The sequence below is a fragment of the Cetorhinus maximus genome, chromosome 8 (genome assembly GCF_964194155.1).
Source record: "Cetorhinus maximus chromosome 8, sCetMax3.hap1.1, whole genome shotgun sequence".
NCBI lineage: Eukaryota > Metazoa > Chordata > Chondrichthyes > Lamniformes > Cetorhinidae > Cetorhinus > Cetorhinus maximus.
Window position 1 is genome coordinate 21,506,687 of NC_135886.1, and position 24,438 is coordinate 21,531,124.

A 24,438-nucleotide genomic window follows, 5' to 3' on the forward strand; every position below is an offset into this window, starting at 1 on the left:
ATTTAATGTGACAATAAAAGGATGCTCCACTGCATTTCTTAAAAATACATGGATTAAGTGGAACTGAGTGCCAAGCATGGTACAAGGAATTTGATTTATATGGCTTATTTTTGGATATAGTGAGAAATGATACTTAAGATTTTAGGGGGCACCATTTATTGAAGCTGGATGGTACCATGATTTTTTAATCACAACTGCTAGCAGTTACCAAAGCTCACATTTGAAAAATATCACAGTATCAAAAAGTCCAATTTGTGATTTCTAGTTTCAGCTTGTTGCATTGATACATTGTAACTTAACTATTCCTGTTGTTCCAACTTCCAAGGGGAATGCATCATGCTAGTACAAGCCAAGTCATTATGACTGCTAATTGTCTCCCTAGATGTCAGATTCTGAAATGAATTTAGAAACTGTTAAAATAAAACAGGGAACATGAATGGGGAAGGCTGTTTCATAATTCTAAAACTTGCTTTTGGTAAAAATGGTACAAATTAAAAAGCTCGTTCTTTGCAGGCTTTGTACCTGCAGTATAATAAAACAACTTCAACAACCTTTTGAGAAGCAAAACAGCTGCATTATGCATTATTTGGTAGTCCTTAATAGTTACCAATGTGGAAACACACATATGGCTGCCATATTAGCTGGAGCATGTACACTTATAACCCAGAATGAGTCAGTCACCTTCAGGCCAACAGAAAATCAAAGAGAGAATGAAATAATATATTCGGTAATGTTTTATCAAGTTACCTTTATTTATCTACAACAACAGTACAAAGTGATTCTGGCTTGCAAAATAGTAGTGATTCATATTTACATTAGATACACAATATAACAAATAGGACCAATTTTTAAATAGTTTATTGTTTTTCTCTCATATCTTTTTGTTTAAACTGACAAACCAGGAACTCCTTTTTTGAATATAGAACTCCAGTGTTGCATTACGAGATAGGCAGAGGGTCAGAAATGGAGGTCAAAGATTAAAGGTGAGGGATACTCTGAATACACAGATGCTAGAGATAACTCAAAAGATAAATCATTGATGAAACCAGTGGAAATCTATTGATGCCAGCTCTGTACAGCACTATGTTAGTCTTTTGTCTCTATATTGGGATAATAAAGCTTGTCTGAAGTTGCCTTAGTTGTGCTAATAAGGAAACAAAGGGATACAAATTGGTATGCTTTGCACCCATTTTTCAGTGTAAACCTGCATTTAATCACTCCAAGGTGACATCACAATACTCTAGTTTTGCCTTGTCAATCGTTTTGAAAAATGCTGGCTGGAATTGTCCTGTGAGAATTTGTTTTAGGTTTTTTTTAATGTTACTTTTTAGAAACATTTTCAATAGTGTGTGTTCTGGTTATCTAACCATGTCTGACTATCTGTAAGATAGAGAGACATCATAGTTGTTTGTATTGTATTCATGTTAACATTGCAGTATCCCTTTTCAAATTATCTGAATGTCAATTTCACATTAATTTCTGACACACTGAACCAACAAACTTGGAATATTTGTGTATTTGAACAAATTTTCTTCACTGGGCATCCTAAGAATTTCAAATATTGTCTTAAAAGTCCCTCTAGATATTTAAAATAATGTCAATAACCAATTTGTGATGAAGGATTCTAGAATAAATGTGGATAAGGTATTATTGAATGGTAATAATGGATGCATTGTAGCTCAGTAGGTGGTAGCTGAGAAGCAGCTTGACTGATTGCTCTTAATTGCAAGCCACTGTATTCCTGCTTCTCCATTATTGCTTAAATGAGGGCTATGATTAAACATTTCAGAATTTAACCAGAAACCAGTGTACAGTTGAGTGCACCTACTCAACATGCTAATGCGATACGGTCCAATTTGTGACAAGGTCTTGACATTCACAGATTGTTATCAAGCTCCAAATTTCTAACTAAGCAATGATATTGCCGTTCTGTTATTTGCAAATCTGATTCTATTTGCTTCTCTAACCCAACCAACTGCACGGTATGGGATTCCGCTGCACTTTTTATTTTGTTAACAGATTTCAGCACAGGTTTTGTCAATGCCTTACTTGGTAAACACACTAGCTGGTGTGCTGTTGAACAAAATATACCAGGAAGGTCCGCTGTTCAGTCCCTGGCCTGTCCTGAATCAGCCAAACTGATGGTATGTTATTATAACTGGTATTAGTTTCCATGGATTAGGGCTCCATTCTTGGGTCACTATCTGGGGATCATTGTTCGAAAGTTGGACGCTGGTTAAGAGTAGGACGGCCCCACAATCAACAGGCTATCCAAAATAAGAACCTACCATTCCACGTGAAGAATGGCCACTGCAGCGAGGAACCAGAAGACTACCACAGCAGCTGAGAATCTGCATGTCTGCATTGAGCAGCACCTTTAACAGTGAAGTAGTGAAGGGAGAAAAATATTTTATGAAAGAAAGACAATGAGAGAATATCGGGTGAAGAGTCACAAGTTCTGCAGCTATGGGACCATTATTATGCTACTGAATTCAACTAGGAACATATTCAAGTTTTAGCAGAAGAGGAAAATAATTCCCTATTAATACTTTCAGGAGAGGCAAGTTGATTTCTTACTTCTGTTTCTGTAACACTTTAACTGTGTAAGTGAGTAGGTTTTGAATGTGTTAAAATCTTGCCTGTGGTATTCAGTTGAATCTCCATCAGCAAGGTTCCCTTTAATTTTTGTTTTATTATATTATAGAATAAAAGGTAACAGGGATGAAGCTAAGGTTGAAAGGTTGGGTTTGTGGAGGGGAAGGTGAAATCCAGGTTTAGCTGTCTTGGCACAGCACAGCAGAGTCACAATGATGCCCTCAATGCCAATTTGTTTTCATATCAGACTCAAAATGGCAACGTGGTCACAACAGAGAATTTAAAAGTGAAATGAGCAAATTATGTGCCGTTTCGACCAAGTCCTGATATACAAAATTGGTTGATCTTAAAATGGCTGTTGGGGCTTTGGGAGAGATCATAACCAATATCCCCTGTAAGCTTTCTGACTGTCAGACAACCCTGAATTCCCTGCTCAGGCTGTACCCAAGCCAACCCCTTCAACTTTGCGTGCATGGCTGTATGAAAGATTTTAAGGAGCCACACACTTAAATTACATACACACCACAAAACAGGGGGTTGGTCATGAACCCTCCCCGGTTCTGCCACTGAAAGACAAACTAATGAGTGAAGGTGCAGTGTCCTTTATTCTTTGAATGAAGATCTTGTCCTCATAATATGAACCACACCCTGCAGTGCTGAATGACACAAAAGAATAACATTTGTGTGTCCATTTAATTTTATGACATGGCTCCTCAGCCTAACTTATGTCATCTCTCCCCCCAAAGTGCTATATTATGTTGGGTTACGACTAATAGCACAAAGAAGAACAAAAGAAGAGTACAATTTTCCAAATGGAATTGTTACATACTATATGGTACCAAGTGCCATCTATCCTCAAGACACTGACGCTCAATTTTTTTTGTTTTTGTTACTGATCCACGCTTTAGAAACATCAGGTTGAACCATGTCAAAACACCATAAACATCTTCTCACAAATGTGCAAATAACACTATCCACTTCTTTGTATAAGAATTGAATTACTAGAGAACCAAGCACAACAGCAATAAAAAGCAGTTCTGGGTTTTTGATCCCACAGCGAGGTATGATCAATTTTTACAACGTTTACACACTTTGTGGCACTAGGACATGCACTTTTAAAACCTTTGGTTTATTCAATGCAAAATGGAAAAAGAAAACTGGTTTAGAAGGATTTTTACACAAACTGTAGATACTTGCTGTCAAGCGACTGTACCCATTTTGCAGATTCATATTTAAAAGTATTTAAAATAAAATCTTTGGTAGCAAAGCATTCATGATGCTTGCTTCGCACCATGTGTTGAAAGCCTAGGCCTTTCCTCTGAATAATAAATAGCCTGCGCTAGAACATTTAGCTGGGTAAGTTTCCACTTTACTCACTCATATTTAAGTGGGAAGCAAAGCATCTCACATCTGAGCTACGAGCCCGTACTTCCTGTTTTGTTTCTCAACTGGAATCTTCTGCTAGGCTGACCAATAAGTGGTATTCATACTGAGTGTACTGAGAAGCCCAGGCATGTTTGTCCATGTTTCCAAAGAAATAGTGAGATAAAGGAAGTAAGATGGGGAGGAAAGACGACATTAGAAAAATAGCTAAAAGGTTCATTGTATTCCCTTTGAAGGCTTACATTGTCACACCAATCATCTGAGGAGAATCAAAGCCTCTACAAACCCCAAGCATAATTATTTTGAGCGACAGCTTCCAAATGTCAACATTAGTGCCACAAATCCACCAGCGTACATATGTGGAAGCCAATACAACAACACTGATACTCAGCAACAGTATTGCTGTCTTTCAAACAGGCTTGAAATGATCAAGCTGTGGCTAGGAGTCAGCAAAGCTTAGTATTATGATGCTATCACTGAAGGCTACCAGGCTGCTCACATGGATTGTCAACTGTTTCATTTTCACTTCTTTATTCAGTGCCGCCACTTGATTTTACTGATGCAGATTTCTACAACTGACCAATGTCAGGTGGAGGATATTGCCTCTTGAGCTGGAGTTTGACCAATACCTTTGCTCTGTTAACTCCTTCTTTGTGATTTGATTTGATGAAAGGACAAAAAAAAAAGTGAATCTCCAGCTAAGGTGAGAAATTCCTTCAATTTCCTTTCCTTTATTTCACACCACAGTTTGGTAGAAAACCCATTAAACATGTAATACCTTGTAAAGGTGAAATTATGCACTGTGGTAGGGATCATCAAATGACATGATTGTGATTTACAGGATTATTGAACAACGTGCGAAGATGATAGATTTTTTTCCAGTACAATTTCTTTGTGTCTCCTGCTGAGCCACAGTATTACATTCAGGAAGTTAGAATAAAGGAGAAAGCCCTGTACGAACCTCACATTGACCCTTACTGACTGTTGTTACAAGATGGGCTAAATAGCAGCACTGATGGAACTTTGATTTTTAAAACAAAAGCAGAAAACCGCGCTTAAAAAAAGACAAACCCATTGGGGTGATTGTTTGTCCCTCATATGTGCATTCATGGTTTCTATCAGCATTGCAAAGTTCATTAATGTCCTTAATATATTATAATACAGGGGTGGCACTGATTTAAGAAAGGCAAAATTCTGGAGCCCAGAGGATACATTTTAATTTGTGAAGCTTGCTGCTCTTTCCTTTCTAGGTTGTACTTGAAACAACTTGCTGCCTCTAACCAATCCCATCTTGCCGGATGAGGTTTTGGTCTTTCAACTGTGCGTGTTGTTGCTGTGGTTGAAATTTACTCCCTTCATGGGGTTAGGTAGAGTTCTGTTGCGCAGTGCTGATTTCACATGTCCTTTCTTGCTCATGGCCACATAAATTGCCTGTGTTGCTCAGTCACATCAGGTCCTGTTCAAATTATCAGTAAACTCACCACAAATATAGCTGGAGCTCCCAAAGGTTGTCCTTTGTAAACATAAACCATTGTACTCAAGGTTATCGCAGCCCTAGTTGCAAGTCAACTAAAGGTAGTATTCTGAACACAGCTGTACTCACAGAAAAACAAATGAAGAGGTATCCAACACCTTTCAAACAAAAATGGCCATGCCAGCCAATTGATATTGTGCAACTTTGGACATAGCATTTAACCACATGATCCATGCTTTGCTCTCCCCCTTCTATGGCTTCTCTTTCTCCAATGAGTTCATTGTTCAGCCTCTTGTTCCTGAAAATATAGGTCTCAACTCTCTAGCGACATGGCGACAATCAGTTGCTCTACTTTATATGCCAGACGTTGTTTCCGTGCTTGCTCATCTTGCTCCAAAGCAGCGGTTATCTAATAAAAGGAAAAGTGAGACTGCAATATAATCAAAACAGCATTTATATAAAAAGATACCACATCAGCAGTAAACTTAAAAATTTGACAGTTCAGCTCAAATTAGCATTGCAGAGACTGCTAACGTGATTTGAGTGCATATTGTTTTTAACATTTTTTTTCCCAAAGATGAGTGGCTACGGTTCAATCCAAGGAGAATTTTGGGCCTGTTCTCTTGGACCTGTCATGGTTTCCGGCAGCTGGCATTGTGGACAGGTGCATGTGGGAACTGAGACTCAGGTTTGCTGATGGACCACTCGTGCAGCCTGGTGTTGCTGCCCGAGGCAGAAGCTACAGGAACGATGAGCCGGGTGAGTGGGGAAAAGCAAAGCAACAGAAGTTCAGAGCAATTTCAGGAACTCTATTACTCTTCATTATTCTTCAAGGACATTCCTGAATTATGGCAGATACATACAATTCCGTTCCTCAACATTTATCAATTCATGAGAATGTCATTCAAATTTACAGAAATACACATAAGTTACTGCACAGAAACAGGCCGTTCAACCCAATCGACCCATGTTAGCACTTATCCTCAAAGCAAACGAGTACACCTAATCACATTTACACAACCTGCTCCATATGCCTTCATTCCCCATAAAATAAGAGACAAATGATGGAAATTCCAAATTAAAAACAGAAAGTACTGGAAATACACCTTATCCTGAAATGACAAAAAAAAGCTGACAATTCACCACATGTTGACATTCTGCAAGAATTATATTCTGACAGTGTGTCTTTATCTCAATGATAGAATTTTAAAGCACTAGAGATTAGTTGGCTCATCAAACCTGTGCTGGTTCTCTGACATGAGCTAGTTACTTAGTCCCATCCCCATGCTTTATTCTCCACACTCTGAAATGTTTCAAATGCTTATCTATTTCCCTTGAAAAACTCAGCAGGTCTGGCAGCATCGGCGGAGAAGAAATCAGTTAACGTTTCGAGCCTTCATGGCCCTTGAAGGGCCATGAAGGCTCGAAACGTTAACTGATTTCTTCTCCGCCGATGCTGCCAGACCTGCTGAGTTTTTCCAGGTAATTCTGTTTTTGTTTTGGATTTCCAGCATCCGCAGTAGCTTTTAGCTTTTTGTTTTTATCTATTTCCCTTGTAAACTATCATGGATTTTGCTTCCACCTGTGTTTTTGATAGGGCATGTAATGCCTTAACAGTCTCTGGGTGAAACAAATATCTTTCTATTATTCTTTTGATGATACGTTTATATCCTTTATAAACTTACTTATTGATTTTGGAAATAGTTTTTCCCTTCATCAACACCATCTCTCATTATTTTGAATACCTCCATCAGATCTTCCCTTAAATTTCTCTTGTGATCTAGTCTCTCCCCAAAATTAAAAAGTCCCATATCGCTAGTTTCATCTGAGTGAATTTCCTCTGTATCCACTCCATGGGCATCACTTCCTTCCTAAAGTTAGGTCCCCAAATTAATGTCTCACATGAAAGGAGCATTTGGGGTCCTGACATGATGGAAGAAGTGAGGGATGAATGTGGTGTTTCTATGTGGCAGCATGTGGAAAACACTAAGCGAAGGGAAGCAAAAGATATGCTTGGCTGTGGGGGTCACATTGTACATGCCTGAAATAATAAAATGTGCCCAGGTGACCATGGAAGTTAAAAGTGAGAGGACAAGGGAATCCTGTCATTGAGAAGGATGGTTGGGCGGTGGGGGGAGGGGGTTCAAGAATGGAAGCATAAGAAACGAGTCAAACCCACTTCTGAAAAAAGCTTCATTTAAAGGAGGGGAGCACGTTTCAGAGACTCTGGTGTAGAAAGTGATCATTATGCGGTACATTGATCATTAATATGTCCTGTATAGGTACAGAAAATAATCTAAAAGGCTAATGGAATGCTGGCCTTTACTCCTAGAGGACTAGAATACAAGGGGGTAGAAGTTGTGCTTCAACTGTACAAAGCCCTGGTCAGGCCACACCTCGAGTATTCCAAGCAGTTCTGGGGACTAAACCTTAGGAAGGATTGGGTTAGGGTTAGGCCCACGCAGAAGATGCAACACCTGCCCCTTCACTTCCTCCCTCCTCACCGTCCAAGGGCCCAAACACTCCTTTCAAGTGAAGCAGCATTTCACTTGCATTTCCCCTAACTTAGTCTACTGCATTCGTTGCTCCCAATGCGGTCTCCTCGACATTGGAGAGACCAAACGCAAACTGGGCGACCACTTTGCAGAACACCTGCGGTCTGTCCGCAAGAAAGACCCAAACCTCCCTGTCGCTTGCCATTTTAACACTCCACCCTGCTCTCTTGCCCACATGTCTGTCCTTGGCTTGCTGCATTGTTCCAGTGAAGCCCAACGCAAACTGGAGGAACAGCACCTCATCTTCCGACTAGGCACTTTACAGCCTTCCGGGCTGAATATTGAATTCAACAAGTTTAGATCTTAAACTCCCTCCCCCCATCCCCACCCCGTTTCTTCCCCCTCCCTTTTGTTTTTTTCAATAATTTATATAGATTTTTCTTTTCCCACCTATTTCCATTATTTTAAAATCTACAACTAATACCTTGTCAGTTTTTTCACCCCACCCCCACTAGAGCTGTACCTTGAGTATCCTGCCATCCATTCTTAATTAGCACATTTTCTTAGATAATATCACCACCTTCAACACCTCTTTGATCCTTTTGTCTGTGACATCTTTTGATTATCTGCTCCTATCACTGCTTGCTTGTCCCTACAACCACCACCCCCCACCCCAACCTTAAACCAGCTTATATTTCACCCCTCTCCTAACTACACTCAGTTCTGTTGAAGGGTCGTGAGGACTCGAAACGTCAACTCTTTTCTTCTCCGCCGATGCTGCCAGACCTGCTGAGTTTTTCCAGGTAATTTTGTTTTTGTTTTGGATTTCCAGCATCCGCAGTAGTTTTTTGTTTTTAACTTAGGAAGGATGCATTGGCCTTGCAGGAGAGATTTAACAAGCGAGAGCTGTTTTTCCTGGAATTTCTAAGATTAAGGGGTGATTTAATCAAAGTTTTCCAGATATCAAGGAGAACAGGTAGGTAGAAGAAATTTCGGCCCAGCAAACTTAAAACATCTTAAGGAATGCATTGAATATTTTAGAAATCTTGTGAAAAAGCTTCCATAGCTGCTAGCTGTCTGAAAAGCACAGGGCAGGCCTGTTACCTCTGCCAAGGACATGTCTCCAGCACATACATTCCTGATAAGGTCGGATCTCATGACTGATACGTAAACCAACTGTCTAAGTAAAAGGTTAAAAACAGGCTCTGAAGAAGAAAAAAAATGTCACTTTGGAGAGGAAAGAGTTTTATTTTGAAGTGATCTATGTTGGCTGCAGTCATCATTGGCAGAAGCAGCCTGGGAAAGACTCCCTACTTGCCGCCACCACCACTGCTCCCTCACCTACAACTCAACAGGACAAGAGAACTAAAGAAAAGACAGCTGCCAACAGAACAGGTGAGAGGCTGCCACCAAAACAGCTCTCACCCGTCACAGATCGTATACTTTTCCTGCCTGTTTAACTCGTACATAAATTTAAAATGTTGCTTCATAATAATCTACTTAATAAACTATTCTAAAATTATTCATAAACTCGACCCCCTTTCCTGGGTAACCTGTGACTCTCGAAGCTTAAAACCTACATAAGGTGGATAAAGAAAAATTATTTTTGCTGGTTGGCGAGCTGAGGATCATAAAGGGCATAGTTTAAAATTAGAGCCAGACTTTGCAGAATGAAATTAGGAAACACTTCTTCGTGCAAAAAATGGCAGAGGTTTAGAGCTCTCTTCTGCATATGGAAACTGATGTTAGATCAGTTGCTGATGTTAGATCAGTTGCTAATTTTAAAACTGAAATTGATAGGTTTTTGTTTGCTAAAGGTGTAAAAGGCTGTGGGCCAAAAGTGGGTATATGGAGTTAGGTCACAGATCAGCCATTACTTCACTGAATGGTGGGGTTCAAGGGCTAAATGGCCTACTCCTACTCCAATGTCCCTAGGTAAATCAACACTTGGTGTGGTCTTCCAAGAGTAGAGGCAAAAATCTTGGACTCATTCTAAAATTAGCTCAGAAACATGATGGCAATATTCATTTGTTTATCTGGGTGGATGCACTAAGATAATTTGAATGGTTACCCTCACTCATATCTATCATGTTATTTTTGAGCTTGAAACTAAATTATTGTAAATACAAAAAGACAACTCTAATAGGTCAAATAAATTATTTCCAGCTAGTTGGTTTCATCTTTGAAATAAATCCCTACTGTTAGTTCAGTTGTAACATTAGCCGGCTACAATTTCAATTTCAGGCTATTATTGCAACACACTCACATTTTGCCCCCATAAAATGCTATATGCTACATGTATCTCCCGCATTGGTGTTCTGTAGGTTGGAGGTTCAGGAGCACAAAGTAAGTGTAGGCGGGGGTGAAGTGTTCCCAGAGCCTTAATTGGAATATCACCTTCATAAGCAAGTCAGGAAATTTGCCCAGAGTAATATATTCACAGAGACAATGATGGTCTGAACATTCCTATGAATATTATCCATCAGATTACAAAGCACGTATTGCTGGTCTTTATGTACAGCAGTCTCCAGATGAAACAAAATATAATTTTGCTTTATTCTGGTGCAAATGATACTCAAATGCTTAATATGCTACTAAAGAATAGCTAATGCAAAACTAACACTCCAGATAACGAGCATAAAATGTTGAGATCTGTGGTAATTTGTAATAATGAGATTTTTCTATATTACTACCTGTTTATGTGGTGAAATTACAGTTTGAGCCAGCAGACAGCATATTAAAGGATGTTGATTAACACTGCTAATGAAGTACCATAAGGACCATCATTTATTTGTGCAGAGAAATGATTTTATCTTTCTGTTGGTTTCTTCATCAGTGCAAATTTAAGGCCCGACGAAGCTCCCATGAGAACTACTTCAGAAATGATTCAGAGGCCAGATACTCTAATCCCTCCTCCAGTTGACAAGATTGTTGCATTTAAATTATTTGCAGCAGAAAATCACATCCACAAAATAATCCCTGCATGATCAAATACATTTTCTATCGTGTTATCTAATCATGAAGAGTCTGGTAAATAATGACTCCCAAAATTCAATCCAGCTCTTATAGTACAGCACTCAGTGTGATCATGTCAGAGACATTCCAACTAGGTCCTAAGGTGCTTTATGATGGTAAGTAAAGATGACATGGTATGATAATTTTGGAAGCTAAAAACTGACTTGAGAATGAGCTGAATGAGTTATAATGCAGCCTTTTAAGTTGAAAAAGGCCGACTATAGTAACATTTCCATGGAGTGAATCAGATTTTCAATTGTTAAGCGGGAACCATACAGTTAGAAATTCACTTTAAGTGCATTTTAAAATTCAAAGATGTTTATGTGACAAAGTGTGTGCAAAAACATTCAAAACTCAATGGATTAATATTTGGGGTGGGGGGGGTGGGGGGCATGACAGGGCTGATAACACAATTACTAGCACCAATGTATACTGACAATTGGGAGAACCATTAAACTTACATTAGGCAACATTTCCTCAAGCCAGTAGGCTGGCCAGAGTATTTTAGAAATATTTTGTGCACTAACCTCTTCACTGTATTTGGTAACGTAAGAGTAGATTTCATTCAATGCGCTCAGCATGTTAAACTCATTGACATGCAAACGGGACTGCTCCGCCAGGTAAGCATTCATATCTTGGTCACTAATTGCAGACATCTTAGCAATATCAGCGTAGTACCTTTAAAATAAAAGATATGCTTCACCAGCAGCCTGTTTACACAATATAAGCAATGACAGCCAGAATTAATTATTTGTCTCCCCATGTATATTCCCCACATGGAAGTGCAGCAGGTAAATGAGCCAAAAGAATTGGATGAAAATCAACTTTATTTTGGTGCAGGGACACAGATCTATCTACTGATTCACATGCCGATAATGGAGTTTGAAGCCAAATCTAGCCATGCGAATAGCAGCATTAAACTCATTCTACTTGTAGAGCAGAGTGAAAAGAAAAGTTGGAAGTGCCTATGCAGGTTGTGAAATGTTGCACTCCTACCCAAAGTCAATAGATCATCTATTGCTGCACTGGGAAAGTCTTATATACAAACGTGGTCTCACACAGATAATACCTGGACTGTCAACAGCTCAGAGTCAAAAGATCAGTTGTGGGCAAACAGACCATTGACATAAACCCCATTAGAATTATGTTTTACGGCATGTACACTGACGAATAGGGAAGAGAGAAACCAGGCAGATACTGTCTGTGGCCACATTTGCATACAAATGGGAAAAAAAAATAATATTGTGCAGCCGCAGAATACAACTGTGATTAATGACAACAATGAAAACTGCCCCCAGACATCTGGAATGCCCTGTGCTGTACTGGCGAAATCACACTGTCAGCAGCTTTCAGAGCTCTGCCTTCTAGTTATTTGAATGGGGAATACAGGGCTACTTTCATTCATTAATTAATCCCCGTTTCTGAATCTTATACGTCCCTTATTCATTTTGAAATGCGGACTAATTGATCACAGGCGACCTACAGTTTATGAAGCTAATGTTAACGTTCGTGATGAACGGGTGAGACGCATTTATGGCAAACCAAGATGAATGAGGAAGCAATTCTTTCTTGAGGCAAAAAGCCCACCTACATGCACTTTCCCATGGAGTAAGGAAGTGGTTTTCAGCCTTCCCATATATATCATTGATGTGATTTACACTGTTGAAAATTTTGCTTAAAACAAACAATGGCCAGCCCAAATCGACAGAAGTGGTAATTCTGTGGTACTTCTACCTCAATCCGTTTAGTCATTCATGTGGACTGCAATAGACTAAAAATAAACTTTTGCCAAATATGCTCTTTTCTAGAAAGTTATTCGACCTCCAGAAATGAATGAGTAACAATGCCCAGCATATTGAGCAATGAAAATATAAATAAATAATTAATTTTATGCTTGGTCCAGTAAACATTTAAACGTTAATTAAAAACAGGAAGTGCTGGAATAGTCAGCAGAAGAGGAGACGACATATTCAACTCAAAACGTTAATTCTGTTTTTCTTTCTCCACAGGTGCTGTCAGGCCTGCTGAGTATTCCCAGCACTTTCTATTTTTATTTCAGATTGCCAGCATCCGCAGTATTTTGCTTTTACATTGAAGCACTGTTGCCCAAAGATTGAATTCTATAAAATGGAACTGAATCAGGAGTGATTCAGATTACAATGGAACACAATGCTGTGAAGAAGTTTGGATTTTCACACTATTGCTGAAAGGGATATTCACAATGAGATGTTAGAATTCCCATTATATTAAATGGCAGTACATTGGTGCACAAATGCGTTGGACCTCAGGACACTATGCCCACAATGTGATGTGCAAAGTGATAGTTTTGCAGTATACATTGACCTGAAGTCAACTTAATTTGAACAGTTAACCCTGGTTACTACAAACTCCCAGAGACTGTCAAAGCACTTTGTTCCAAATAAAATTGAATTAGTGGCTCATCACAATGACTTCTGAAACTGTTCTAATAAATATAATGGAACTTCAATAGGGATCAGTCAAAACCATTTTGCTCTAGTGGAAAGCTTGCAGCAACAGAGCTTAATGGCAGAGCTCCATTTCCTGCTGCAGTGAACAAAAATATGTCAGTTTCAATCTGTTAATGGCACCAGCTAATGAACATTTTCCATTAAGCAGCTCTCAATCCACGAGTTATCAGTTATATCTCATGCCATGTTCTCTATTCATCAATGAAGTCTGATAAATGCTGACCCAGGATTGATGCCAGTATACACTAACCTCTCAACCCAGCTCTTATAGTTGGGGATATCCTTGGCATATAGCAATTTATTAGATGGCGAGTCCTTGCCGAGTCGATGCTCAGATGTTGAACAAGAGTCCATGAACGTCTGTGCCACCACAGATAGACATGCGTCTGTAATACTACTCTTGTGAATGTCAAACACAAACTGCGGGTTCTTAATCACGTTGACCCAAAATCGTAATGGTAAACTGCAAAAGAAAAAGGAACACCTGGATTTGAATTCAATCGCAGGATAATTACATCATTGAAACTGGGTGACATGGCGATGTATCATCTGACAACATTCAAAGAAAGCAGCTGAATTCGGATCATATATTTTATAATACTGGTTGATTTTCTATAATGCTGCACACGGGGAGTTAAAGGTAAGTACAGTACTTAGGCAAAGCTTTGCATATAATTGGACCTGGGCACAGCAACAGGTTAAGGGAGGAGAAAGAGGAATAGGGGAGCATAGGGGAATTAGGGATAAGCAGCAAAGGCAGGAAACTATCTGATGGGTTGGGGGTAGGGGAGGGCTCAGGGAAGAGAATCTCCCTTTGCAGGGGCCAGAACATGGTCTCAGTGAGAATAGGCATCAGTTCTCTCCATTAGCCCTTCCCTCTTCCAGAATACGATCTACAGCTGGGACCACAGTGAGGGGGCGGGGGGGGGGGGGGGGGGTTGTAGTACCAACGACTGGCTTCAAATTTAAACAAACTCAATTGTTTGCTTATTAAATTCCACATTCAGTTTCTACAATAGCTCTAACCTCCTTATATCAGCATTTAGCAAAAAAGGCTGCATGTAAACATCCACTTGCATTGATATAGTGATTCTAACACTGGAAAAAATTGGTGAATGAAACACCAAGCTGGAAGAGAGAGAATAACCAGAATGAAATGGTGCAGGGATTTGGGAATGGAGCTCAAGGGGAAAGGGGCATGATAGCTGGAAGGGCAGCTGCAAATAACAGTGGAAAAAGCAGTGGATTTGTGTGTGGGTGGTGGTGAAAACTGGCAAAAATACAAGTGCATTGGGAAACTGGCTCCAGCTTAGCCAACTTCTATGCTTAATTCAAGCCATCAGGCTGGCTGCACACAACCCCTCTGGGAGAGGCAGGCTGCCTATTAGCATATAGTTATTGCTCAGTTGGAACCCTACTTTGACACAGTTTCAAGTTTAATGCAGCATCCGCACATTTTTTCTACTGGGTCGGTCACTAAAGCGTTTCCTGCATTGAATCCAGCAGCCTGACACAATGCTCCTCTTACTGATCGCCTAGTCCAGCTCAAGCCATGCAACAGCAAAAGGAAAGAGTATCTCTCTCTGGCTCCTCAGCAGCGTTCAGCAGTATCCCAAGAAATGCCTCACCTAAGCTGGGCACAACTTGTGTGCGTATGGAATCTATTGCCGTACCTCACCTTCTCTTGTTTCTACCTCCAAATTACATTTTTGGATTGGCCTTAGAGTTGAGATTGAATCACACAGGTCCTTGTCAGGCCGCTGCCATGCAATTGATGCCAAATGTGGCAGGAAAATGATAAAGCAGCTCTCGTGTTGAAATTCCACTGACAAGATGCACTGAACTTACATTCGTATTTCCCACATGATATCGGAGCCCTCTGAGTTACTATCAGGACCAAAGTATTTAACAATCAATTGGAACTACAGATTTGCCCTCCTAATCTGCAATAACACAAACATTGCAGAAACTATAGGAAGGGAGTAATTAGAAAAATAGAAAAAAACATAGCTTTAATTAGTTTTATTATCAGTTTCCTCCACATTTATCAGGAGAGAATAAGATCAATATTAGGGCTAACCACTGGATTTGATTAAAATGGTCATGGATTGTCAAGCCAACCAGCCAACCATAACACAGATTTGAGAAGGAAGCTGTCAGGATTTGGGTGTTACAATAAGAGATGCTAATGTTCATAAACCCATTACCGCCACAAGAATTTAGTTTTTAATATTGTGATAACTTGTAACAATTCAGTACAACGAGCACTGTATTAGGCACAGCATGCATTTTGGGGAAAAAAAGAGTATTGCTATTAGGGTTAAAGCTACTTGAGGTTACAGGGGAAGAATTGTCATGGGCAACAACTTTTTAAAGTACTCCCCCATTTTAAATGAATAAATAATAGATCTGATTGAACTTTTAAGTAAATATTCATTTTTTTCTTAGACCAGCAGAAAGCATCCCTCTTTGCTGGGCTGCTTTAATGACGTCACTGAAGTGAAGTGTCCGTCTCCTCAAAACTAAACAGTTTAGGCTGCAACCCCACCCAGAGACTGTCCACCATCTACGAGGCACAGGTCAGGAGTGTGGTGGAATACTCTCCACTTGCCTGGGTGAGTGCAGCCCCAACAACACTCAAGAAGCTCAACACCATTCATAACAAAGCAGCCACTTATTGGCACCCCATCCATCACCTTCAACATTCACTCCCTCCACCACCAACTCACAGCAGCAGCAGCAAGTACCATCTACAAGATGCACTGCAGCAACTCACCAAGACTTATTCGACGGCACCTTCAAAACCCACGACCTCTACAACCTAAAAGGACAAGGGCAGCAGACACATGGGAACAGCAGCACTTGCAAGTTCCCCTCCAAGCCACACGCCATGCTGACCTGGAAATATATCGCTGTTCCTTCACTGCCCCTGGGTCAAAATCCCGGAACCCCCTCCCTAAATGTGGGTGCACCTAAACCACATGGACTGCAGCAGTTCAAGGCGGCAGCTCACCACCACCTTCTCAAGGGTAACTAGGGAAGGGCAATAAATGCTGGCCTAGCCAGTGACCGCCATGAAAGCAGAAATAAAATTTAAATTTGAGTTTACTCTGCAGCCACAGAAAGACTAGAAGCTCCAAGTTACTGACTGAGAAATTTATTCCTCCCAACACCACTCACAACCACCATTCTTATGCAGAAATTTTCCTTGCCACCTCCAATCCCCCCAAAAAGGCATGGGCTCCTAGTTGCAAGTACCTTTTAAGTACCACTATCTCATGCATTAGCCGTTGTTCAGACGACAACCCTGACGAGGAGTGCTGGCAAAATTTTAGCTCAAGGCAAGGTGAGTGCACATAAGGCACACACTGAATCACATTCTCATCTGACAATCGCAATCCATGATGTGTCGCTGGACAGCCTTCAAGTGTGGCAATCCTGGCTGACTTATCGTTCACTCACACAAGAACGCTGAGTCCAATTGTAATATCCTGAGTGGAGATTCGGTAACTGCGCAGATTGGGAATTGAATCTGTGAATCACTGAATAAACTTGCTGTGCCATGGAGGGAGACTGGCATTTGTATCTGTTCTAACATTTTCTCTTGTCGCATCAAATTAACAAAATAAATTAGAATCAGTGTTCTTCCTATGGGGATACAATGTAGTAGCATTGCTAGATATTCACATCCTTAATACATTTCCTTCTGAAAAATTAAATTATTGCCTACAATATTTGGGGAGAGTATATTAGGCAGTGGACAGGAATGCAGGCAGCAGCAGCTTTGGCTGGGAATTTCCGACCCCGTCATGGCAGAGCCCACAATGGCCAGCCAACAAGTCCATTGACTTTCGGTGGGACCGGGAGATCCTGGCGATGGGCAGGACCAGAAATCCTGGCCTATGTCCATGCTTTAACACCTCTTCCTTGCAGACCACCATCCTACAAACCGTGCTCAACTCCAATCTGTGCAAACCTCAACCACCTGTAACCCATCCTTCTCTAATTCCTACTCACCCATCATCCCAAACCCTGCTGATGTACATAGGTTTCCTGTTCCCTAATGCACTGAATCATATAGCCTGGTTTTCAAAGCCCTTATACCTCACCTTCTCCTGCCTAATGCCTCTTCCAGTCCTCATCCTCTCCTGTTTTTGGTCCCTACTTTCTGGACACCTCTCCATAAACATTGTTGTGTTTCCACAGGCCAAATCTTTCAGTTTCCAAATCGTCGCAGACCAGACATATTACTGAAGATGCACATCAGGACCCTGTGGAGGTTCTGACGCATGGAACTTCAAGGGAATTGCCCGGGAAGTTTAAACTTCCGGAGGACAATTCCCTTGCTCCCAGGACCCTCCACGAATGTCTCCAACTCTGAGCTAGAGTCGGAGGCTCTGGTCAGTTCTACATCGACATACATCAACAGTTACTCAGGAAATGTTAGGCAGATTAAAGTCTAGTCTAACACTGGGTAACTACACAACTGACCCCTCCCCAAATCAACCCCCCGTGACCTCCTCAACTACGCCACTGACTCGATCCGACCACCCCCCCAACCCAACCCAACTATCGTCTCACCCAACTACTCATTTATTCATCTCACCCACCTTCCCATTCACTCACTCATCCACCACTAATATTCAAAGACTGAACCTTTGAACTTACCGTACATAAGAAATAGGAACAGGAGTAGACTATTCGGCCCCGATCCGCCATTCAATAAGGTCACAGCTGATCTTCTTGTGTTTCAATTTCCACATTCCCATCTAACCCCGATAACCTTTCATTCCCTTGCCTTACAAGAATCTATCTACCTCTGCCTTAAAAATATTCAATGACCCTGCCTCCAGCACCTTCTGAGGCAGAGAGTTCCAAAGTCGCACAACCCTCAGAAAAAATTTCTCCTCATCTGTCCCAGAAGGGTGACCCTTAATTTTAAAACAGTGCCCCCTACTTCTGGACTCACCCACAAGAGGAAACATCCTTTTGACGTCCATCTTGCCAAGGCCGTTCAGGATCCTATATACATCAATCAAATCACACCTCACTCTTCTAAACTCCAGTGGAAACAAGTCCAGTCTGTCCAACCTTTCCTCATAAGACAACCCACTCATTCCAGGTATCAAACTAGTAAACCTCCAATGAACCGCCTCCATAACTGCCTACATATGTAGGTGCATAAAAAAGGGATGTGTCCTGTCTTACCCTGACTCTACTTCCCTCCGACGGAGTTTCCCGACGGATGCTACGCTGCACGTTCCTGCGCAGGAAGACCCTGGAAGAAATGCGTAGCAGCGAGTCAGGGCAAGTTATGAGCGCAGTGGCAATTCGCTTGTCATTGCTGCTCGGAAGATCCACGCCTATGTCTCCTTCTGCCTTTGCAAACTTCCTCAAAACCCAACAGCGGAATTTTACACCGACAGGATTTTATGGTCTCGCCAAAGTTAATGGACTGGCTTGTTGCCGCATTTTAAGGCCCCTCCCCACCATCACAACGGGGCCGTAAAATTCCGCCCCAAGTCTCTGAACATCTCTCCCAACATGCCGTCTCTTCCTTTATTTATTTTACTTATGTTCTCTTTCCCTCACTTCCCAAAAATGTTATGGGATGTTTCCTCCATTAATGCTGCTGTACTGCAAGGTGCTATATAAATACAAGTTGCTGTTGTTGCGACAAGGACAAGCAACTCATTAAATGGAGTAGTGCCTCCTAGCAGCTAAAAGCGAAAGGAAAACTCAAGAGATTTTAGCAGGTCAAGGTCTTCCCTACTGCCCAGCTCCAGAATGCTCCAAGAGCACTGGTTTAACAAGTGGTGGAACTCTCGTCCATGGACGACTTCATACAAAGACCAAGGGTCCTAGGTGATGATGAGGAGAGAATTCCACAAGCAGAGGCAATGTGTAATTTTTTTTGCTGCTGGTATTTCATGGAGACCTCTCGGACCAATTGAGGTACAGTCAATTGAAGATCACTTAATGTCTTAATGCAGTAAAAGTCTGATAAGATCGGACTGTTAGGAAAGGATGGGACTTAATTAAAGCAATAAGTGACCTTATCAATTCTTATCTCCTTACTGCATAAATAGGATGGCAATCAATTGGGATTGAAAATTTATCTTTGAAAGCAATTTCTTTTGTTAACAACTGTGATCTTATCAGAGTATATTGGTTGTGTTATATAAAAACTAAACAAAACATTGCAAGAGCCCATAAAAACTTCTGCTTCTCTAAAGCCAAAAATATTTGGCTCATCACAGAGGAAGCGAGGCCAAATTTCTACCCAGTTCATTTCTTCCCTCATAACAGATTCCTCTCTTTTTGGAAAAAAAAACACAGAACATTTCCCAGTCCGGCTTTTGCCTTCACACAACCTCTTTCCGTGATTCAGTTGGATGAATCATATCATAAGCGCCACTGGTGAAGCGATGCTAGGCAGCACCTGGGTTCAAATCTCCAGCCACACTAACTACAAGATTAGCTTGCCTTGTAATAAAATAAGCAGAATGGGTGCCAATATATTATTCTTTTATTTCAAATGTCTCTGCAATCTCTAGGCACACCTGTCTTGAGATAAAAGTGCTACTTCCTGAGGACAGCTCACAGGAAAGTACATTTCTGATCACCTTGATATCCTTGTCGTGTCATAATTCTCAAGATTACACTCTTATCTTCAGAAGAAAGATGCTCAATGCTCATTAGCATTTAAAGCAGGTGTGAATTACTCCTCCACTCTACCTAGCTGTCAAATTCACCGAATAAAGTAAAATTTATCTCTACCCATACAATAGCAACAATCATTTCCAGAACTAAGCAGGCTTTCAGTATTTTTCTTTTAATTCCAATGATATTTTTCCACTACCAATATTGGTAACCTCTCTTCCCCACCTCCTCCACCCTTGCCTGCAGCTAATATTGCATGCAGCTCATGGACAAATTTATTGCAAAGACTGAGACCATCCATTCAGCTGCCTCTTCGCATTCCCCACTTCTGATTGCCCACCAAGGCCAATCCAAAGTTACCCCCTGCCCTAGCCCTGAACTCACCTATTTCTCTACTATCTCCCCTCATGCCCGAAGTTCATCTTGTTCACGAGATCCATCTCCTGCTCTCCCAATCCTATTCACACTGAACTACTGATCATAACTTCTCTTCCCAGCCTTCATGCTAGCTGTCGGTGTCCCACCCTGAGGTACAGTTTCCCGCTCTTTCAAGGCTGCTGCCATCAGCCTCCTCTCCTCGAAAAAAACCCTGTCTTTGCAAATTACTGTCCATCTCCAACTCCCTTTATTCTCCAAATTCTTTCAACGTGTGGCCCATCTTTTCCATAACTCCATGTCTGAACCTCTCCAATCAGCTTCCCACCCCTGACCCAACACACACAACTCTAATCAAAGTCAGAGATGACATCCTGTGAGACTGTGACTGTGGCGCACTATCCCTCCTCATCCTTCTTGACCTGTCTGCAGCCATTGACACAGTTGAAGATACCAACCTCCTCCAACCTCTAGCTGAGCAGGTCTGCCCTCGCCCGGTTCCACTGTTAACTATCCAGCCACAGCCAGAGAACCTCCTGCAGTGGCTTTGCTTCCTGCTTTGGCACTGCTTGAATTCCTCAAGGGTCCATGGACACCCACTCCTATTTCTCATCCACATGCTGTCTCTTGTTGACGTTACCCAAAAACAGGACATCAGGTTCCAAATATGTGTTGCTGACACCAAGCTTCACCTCATTGCCATCTTTCTTAGCCCCTCCACTGAGTCTGTGTTGTCAGACTGCTTGCTCTACATCCTGTCTTGAATGAGACAAAATTTCCTTCACTCAAATATTGGGAAGACCAAAGCCACCGTCTTTGGTCCCCACCACAGATTTTCTTCCCTAGCTATTGATTCCGCCCTGCCTCCACACAGCCGTTGTCTCAAGCTGAACCCAACCGTTCACAACACTGCCAGCCTAGATGACCCCGAGCTGAAAGCCTGACTCCATATCTATTTCATTACAAAGAATGCATTTTTCACCCTATGTAGTATGAGGGTCTGGCACATAAAGGGTTAATGTGGGACTGAGTACAGTACCGCCCACACAGTGATGTAAGAAGGCACATGATCCAGAGCCAGGGGTCAGTGTGATGTTGAGCAGAGACGGGTAAGGACCTAATCATGCCAATAGCTCCTAACCTGTACAATTTCCTTTACATGCGTAAATAGTTTTACTTGTTAATAAAGACTTACTATTAACCAATTGAACACACTGTTCTGGAACCAACACCCTCACAACACTACAATATGGCCTGTCTCTGCCCTGATTCAACCCATCTAAAATCTTTATCCATTTGTTACCTCCAGCCTTGACTATAACAATGCTCTCCTGGGCAAGCCCCTTTTCCACCCTCCTTAAATATTTGACTTTGTTAAAGCCGCTATATAAATGCATTCACGTGTTGCTGTACCCGGAATAATTATTTGTAGTGTATTTATTATCATCACTCATTCATTCTTCAAACCATTCTGATGTTTTTATTTAGAAGTCAATCTTATAGTGGTAGTGGATGAATAAAAGGGTTTGCTATTCTGTTTGTGCCTTGCTGAGCTTGAAGGCAAAAGGGGAAGTTCAAAATCTTGAACAATGAGAAAACTGATACTGGAGTTTTATGTTAGAGTCTTTCATGTGTTTTAAAAACAATTTCTACTTAAAACACAATCAGGAACAACAGAAATTAGTTTGCAAATCAAGGCATAAAATCAGGACATGGTTCAAACACCATCCGCATGAACTGAGTGAACAAACTAAACGTTGTGGTGTTGCTAAGGGAAGCACTGAGAATATGCAACATGCTCAGAATTCCCAAGCAAGTGACCTCCATTAACACAGATTTACAATAGAACTGTTAATCTTCACATTTAACTCCAGCATGATTACAAAATTACATCTGAAAACACACTCATTTTTAAAGCTGAATTCATTATACAATGTAGTTTAAAGAACAAAGACCTGTTTTGGATATGGTTGTGGCATTTTAAGCTTTTGATTTGCATATGCTTCGGCCTCCTCATCTGCCACACAATATCATCTCCAGCTTGAATGGCAGGGAAAATAGCTGAGGTCAATATTGCATGCTCAGGTAAAAAATAAGGGATCCTTGTGAATGTCGTGATGGATGAAGTTAAAATCTAAGCTGTTCCATTTCTGTAAATTTTTTCATGTTTAAACCTGAGCGATAATTGAGGTATAACAGCACAGATATTGAGATTAGGGTGGATGTCGGAGGAAGTAGCATTAATCTGTCCCTCTCCCTGCAAATATAAGCTAAAGCTTTTAAAATACAAGTCTGCGTATATACATGTATGTGAATGTGTATGTGTGTATGCATAAACTATAATAATAATTTTACTATTCCCATTCATTTAAAATGACAACTACATAGCACTATAATTGTGGTAAAATATCCCAAGGTGCTTCAAAAAGACTGACACTGAGCCAAAGAATGAGATATTAGTACAGATGACTAAAAGCTTAGCTAAAGTGCTTGGTTTTAAGGAGTGTCTTAAAGGACGAGAGACAGGTAGAAGAAATAGAGTGGTTTGGAGCGAGAATTCCAGAGCCTGGGGCTAAACAGCTAAAGGCACGGCCACCAATCCTGGGGTGAAGGGGAGTGGAGATGCAGAAGAGACCAGAGCTTGTTGAATGCAGAGGTCTTGGAAGGTTTAACAATGCAGGAGGTTACAGAGATGGGGAGGGGCAAGGCCATGAAGGGATCTGACAAAATAAGTGTAGTATAAGGGTTAATGTGGAACTGAGTACAGTACCTCCCACACAGAGATATAAAAGAATACATGACCTGCACCTAGGGGTCCGTGTAGTGTTGGACAGAGCTGTGTGTAGAAGCAAGCATGGAGATCTGGCTTGGACATTTACTGTATCTATGTATAACGTTTCTAGTAGCTAATGCTTACTGTTGAACTACCCAAGACTACGAATACCTTAATAAGACCTACTGAACTTCACCCAACACCTTACAACATGGTGCCAGCAAATGGAACAACTCAAAACCTCACAGAGACTGCAGAAGAAAATTAAAATCCTGGAGGAAAAATCAAAGCAGCATTCTGGCCTGAAGAAAAGCTCAAGGAGCGAAGGCGCAGAAGGAAATCATCAGAGAAAAACTCTAAAGAAAGACTTGGAAGCTGAAGGCAAAAAATAAACCTCTCAATGCAGAAGATTCCACTGAAACCTGCAGAAATCCAGCTTCAAAACCCAATGTGCGCAGAGTTAGCAGACGTAGCAGGGGTAAGCTAAAAACCTAAAATTCCTGGACAACACAAGTCAATTTAAACACTGAGATCACAAATACCATTACTGCAAGAGCCGGTCAAAACCAGCAAGCAAGTGCATGGCAGCGCCATCTTGGATTTTCAGAAATCTCAAAGCCAAACCTGCAATTTAAAAATTTTAACCGTGGATCAGAAATCCACTCTTGCAGATCAATTTGGACTTATCCAAGGCCCAGATCCAATCACAAAATTGAGGAATTTGGAAAAAGAGATTCCTTAGGTACATGATTGCTTCAGGCCTGAAAGGGCAGAAGCTGAACAAGTTAACACAATGCTTGGCTTGGTAGGCTCGATAGCCAACAATATAATAGCTAAACGAGAAATCAACAAATCATCTGCAAAACTCGATGAAGTTTTAAAATCAATCAATACTTATTTTAACCTCAGAAATAACAAAATCCTTGAAAGGGCTAAATTTAATAAACGAGCCCAGCAGCGAGGAGAACCAGTCTACTCCTTCATTAATTTATGGGGAGGCTATGGTGTAGTGGTATTATTGCTAGACTAATAATCCAGAGACCAGGGGAGTGCTCTGGAGACCTGGGTTCAAATCCCACGATGGCAGATGGTTGAATTTGAATTCAATTAAAAAAACCTGGAATTAAAAAAGTTTAATGATGACCATGAGACCGTTGTCGATTGTTGTAAAAACCC

General features: G+C 41.0%; 1 protein-coding gene across 2 annotated transcripts in view; it reads right to left on the bottom strand.

Moving 5' to 3' along the window:
• Positions 1-733: 733 nt before the first annotated feature.
• The window catches only part of LOC144683516 (plexin-A2-like), a 393,900-nt gene continuing 370,195 nt past the window's right edge, over positions 734-24,438 (bottom strand). For both annotated transcript variants that reach the window (XM_078546585.1, XM_078546586.1), the window contains exons 30-32: positions 13,702-13,914; positions 11,490-11,640; positions 734-5,861 (exon numbers count right to left, since the gene is read on the bottom strand). In XM_078546585.1, the coding sequence (XP_078402711.1) occupies positions 5,766-5,861; positions 11,490-11,640; positions 13,702-13,914 (460 nt within the window). In that variant the 3' untranslated portion in view covers positions 734-5,765. The remainder of the gene's footprint in view (positions 5,862-11,489; positions 11,641-13,701; positions 13,915-24,438) is intronic.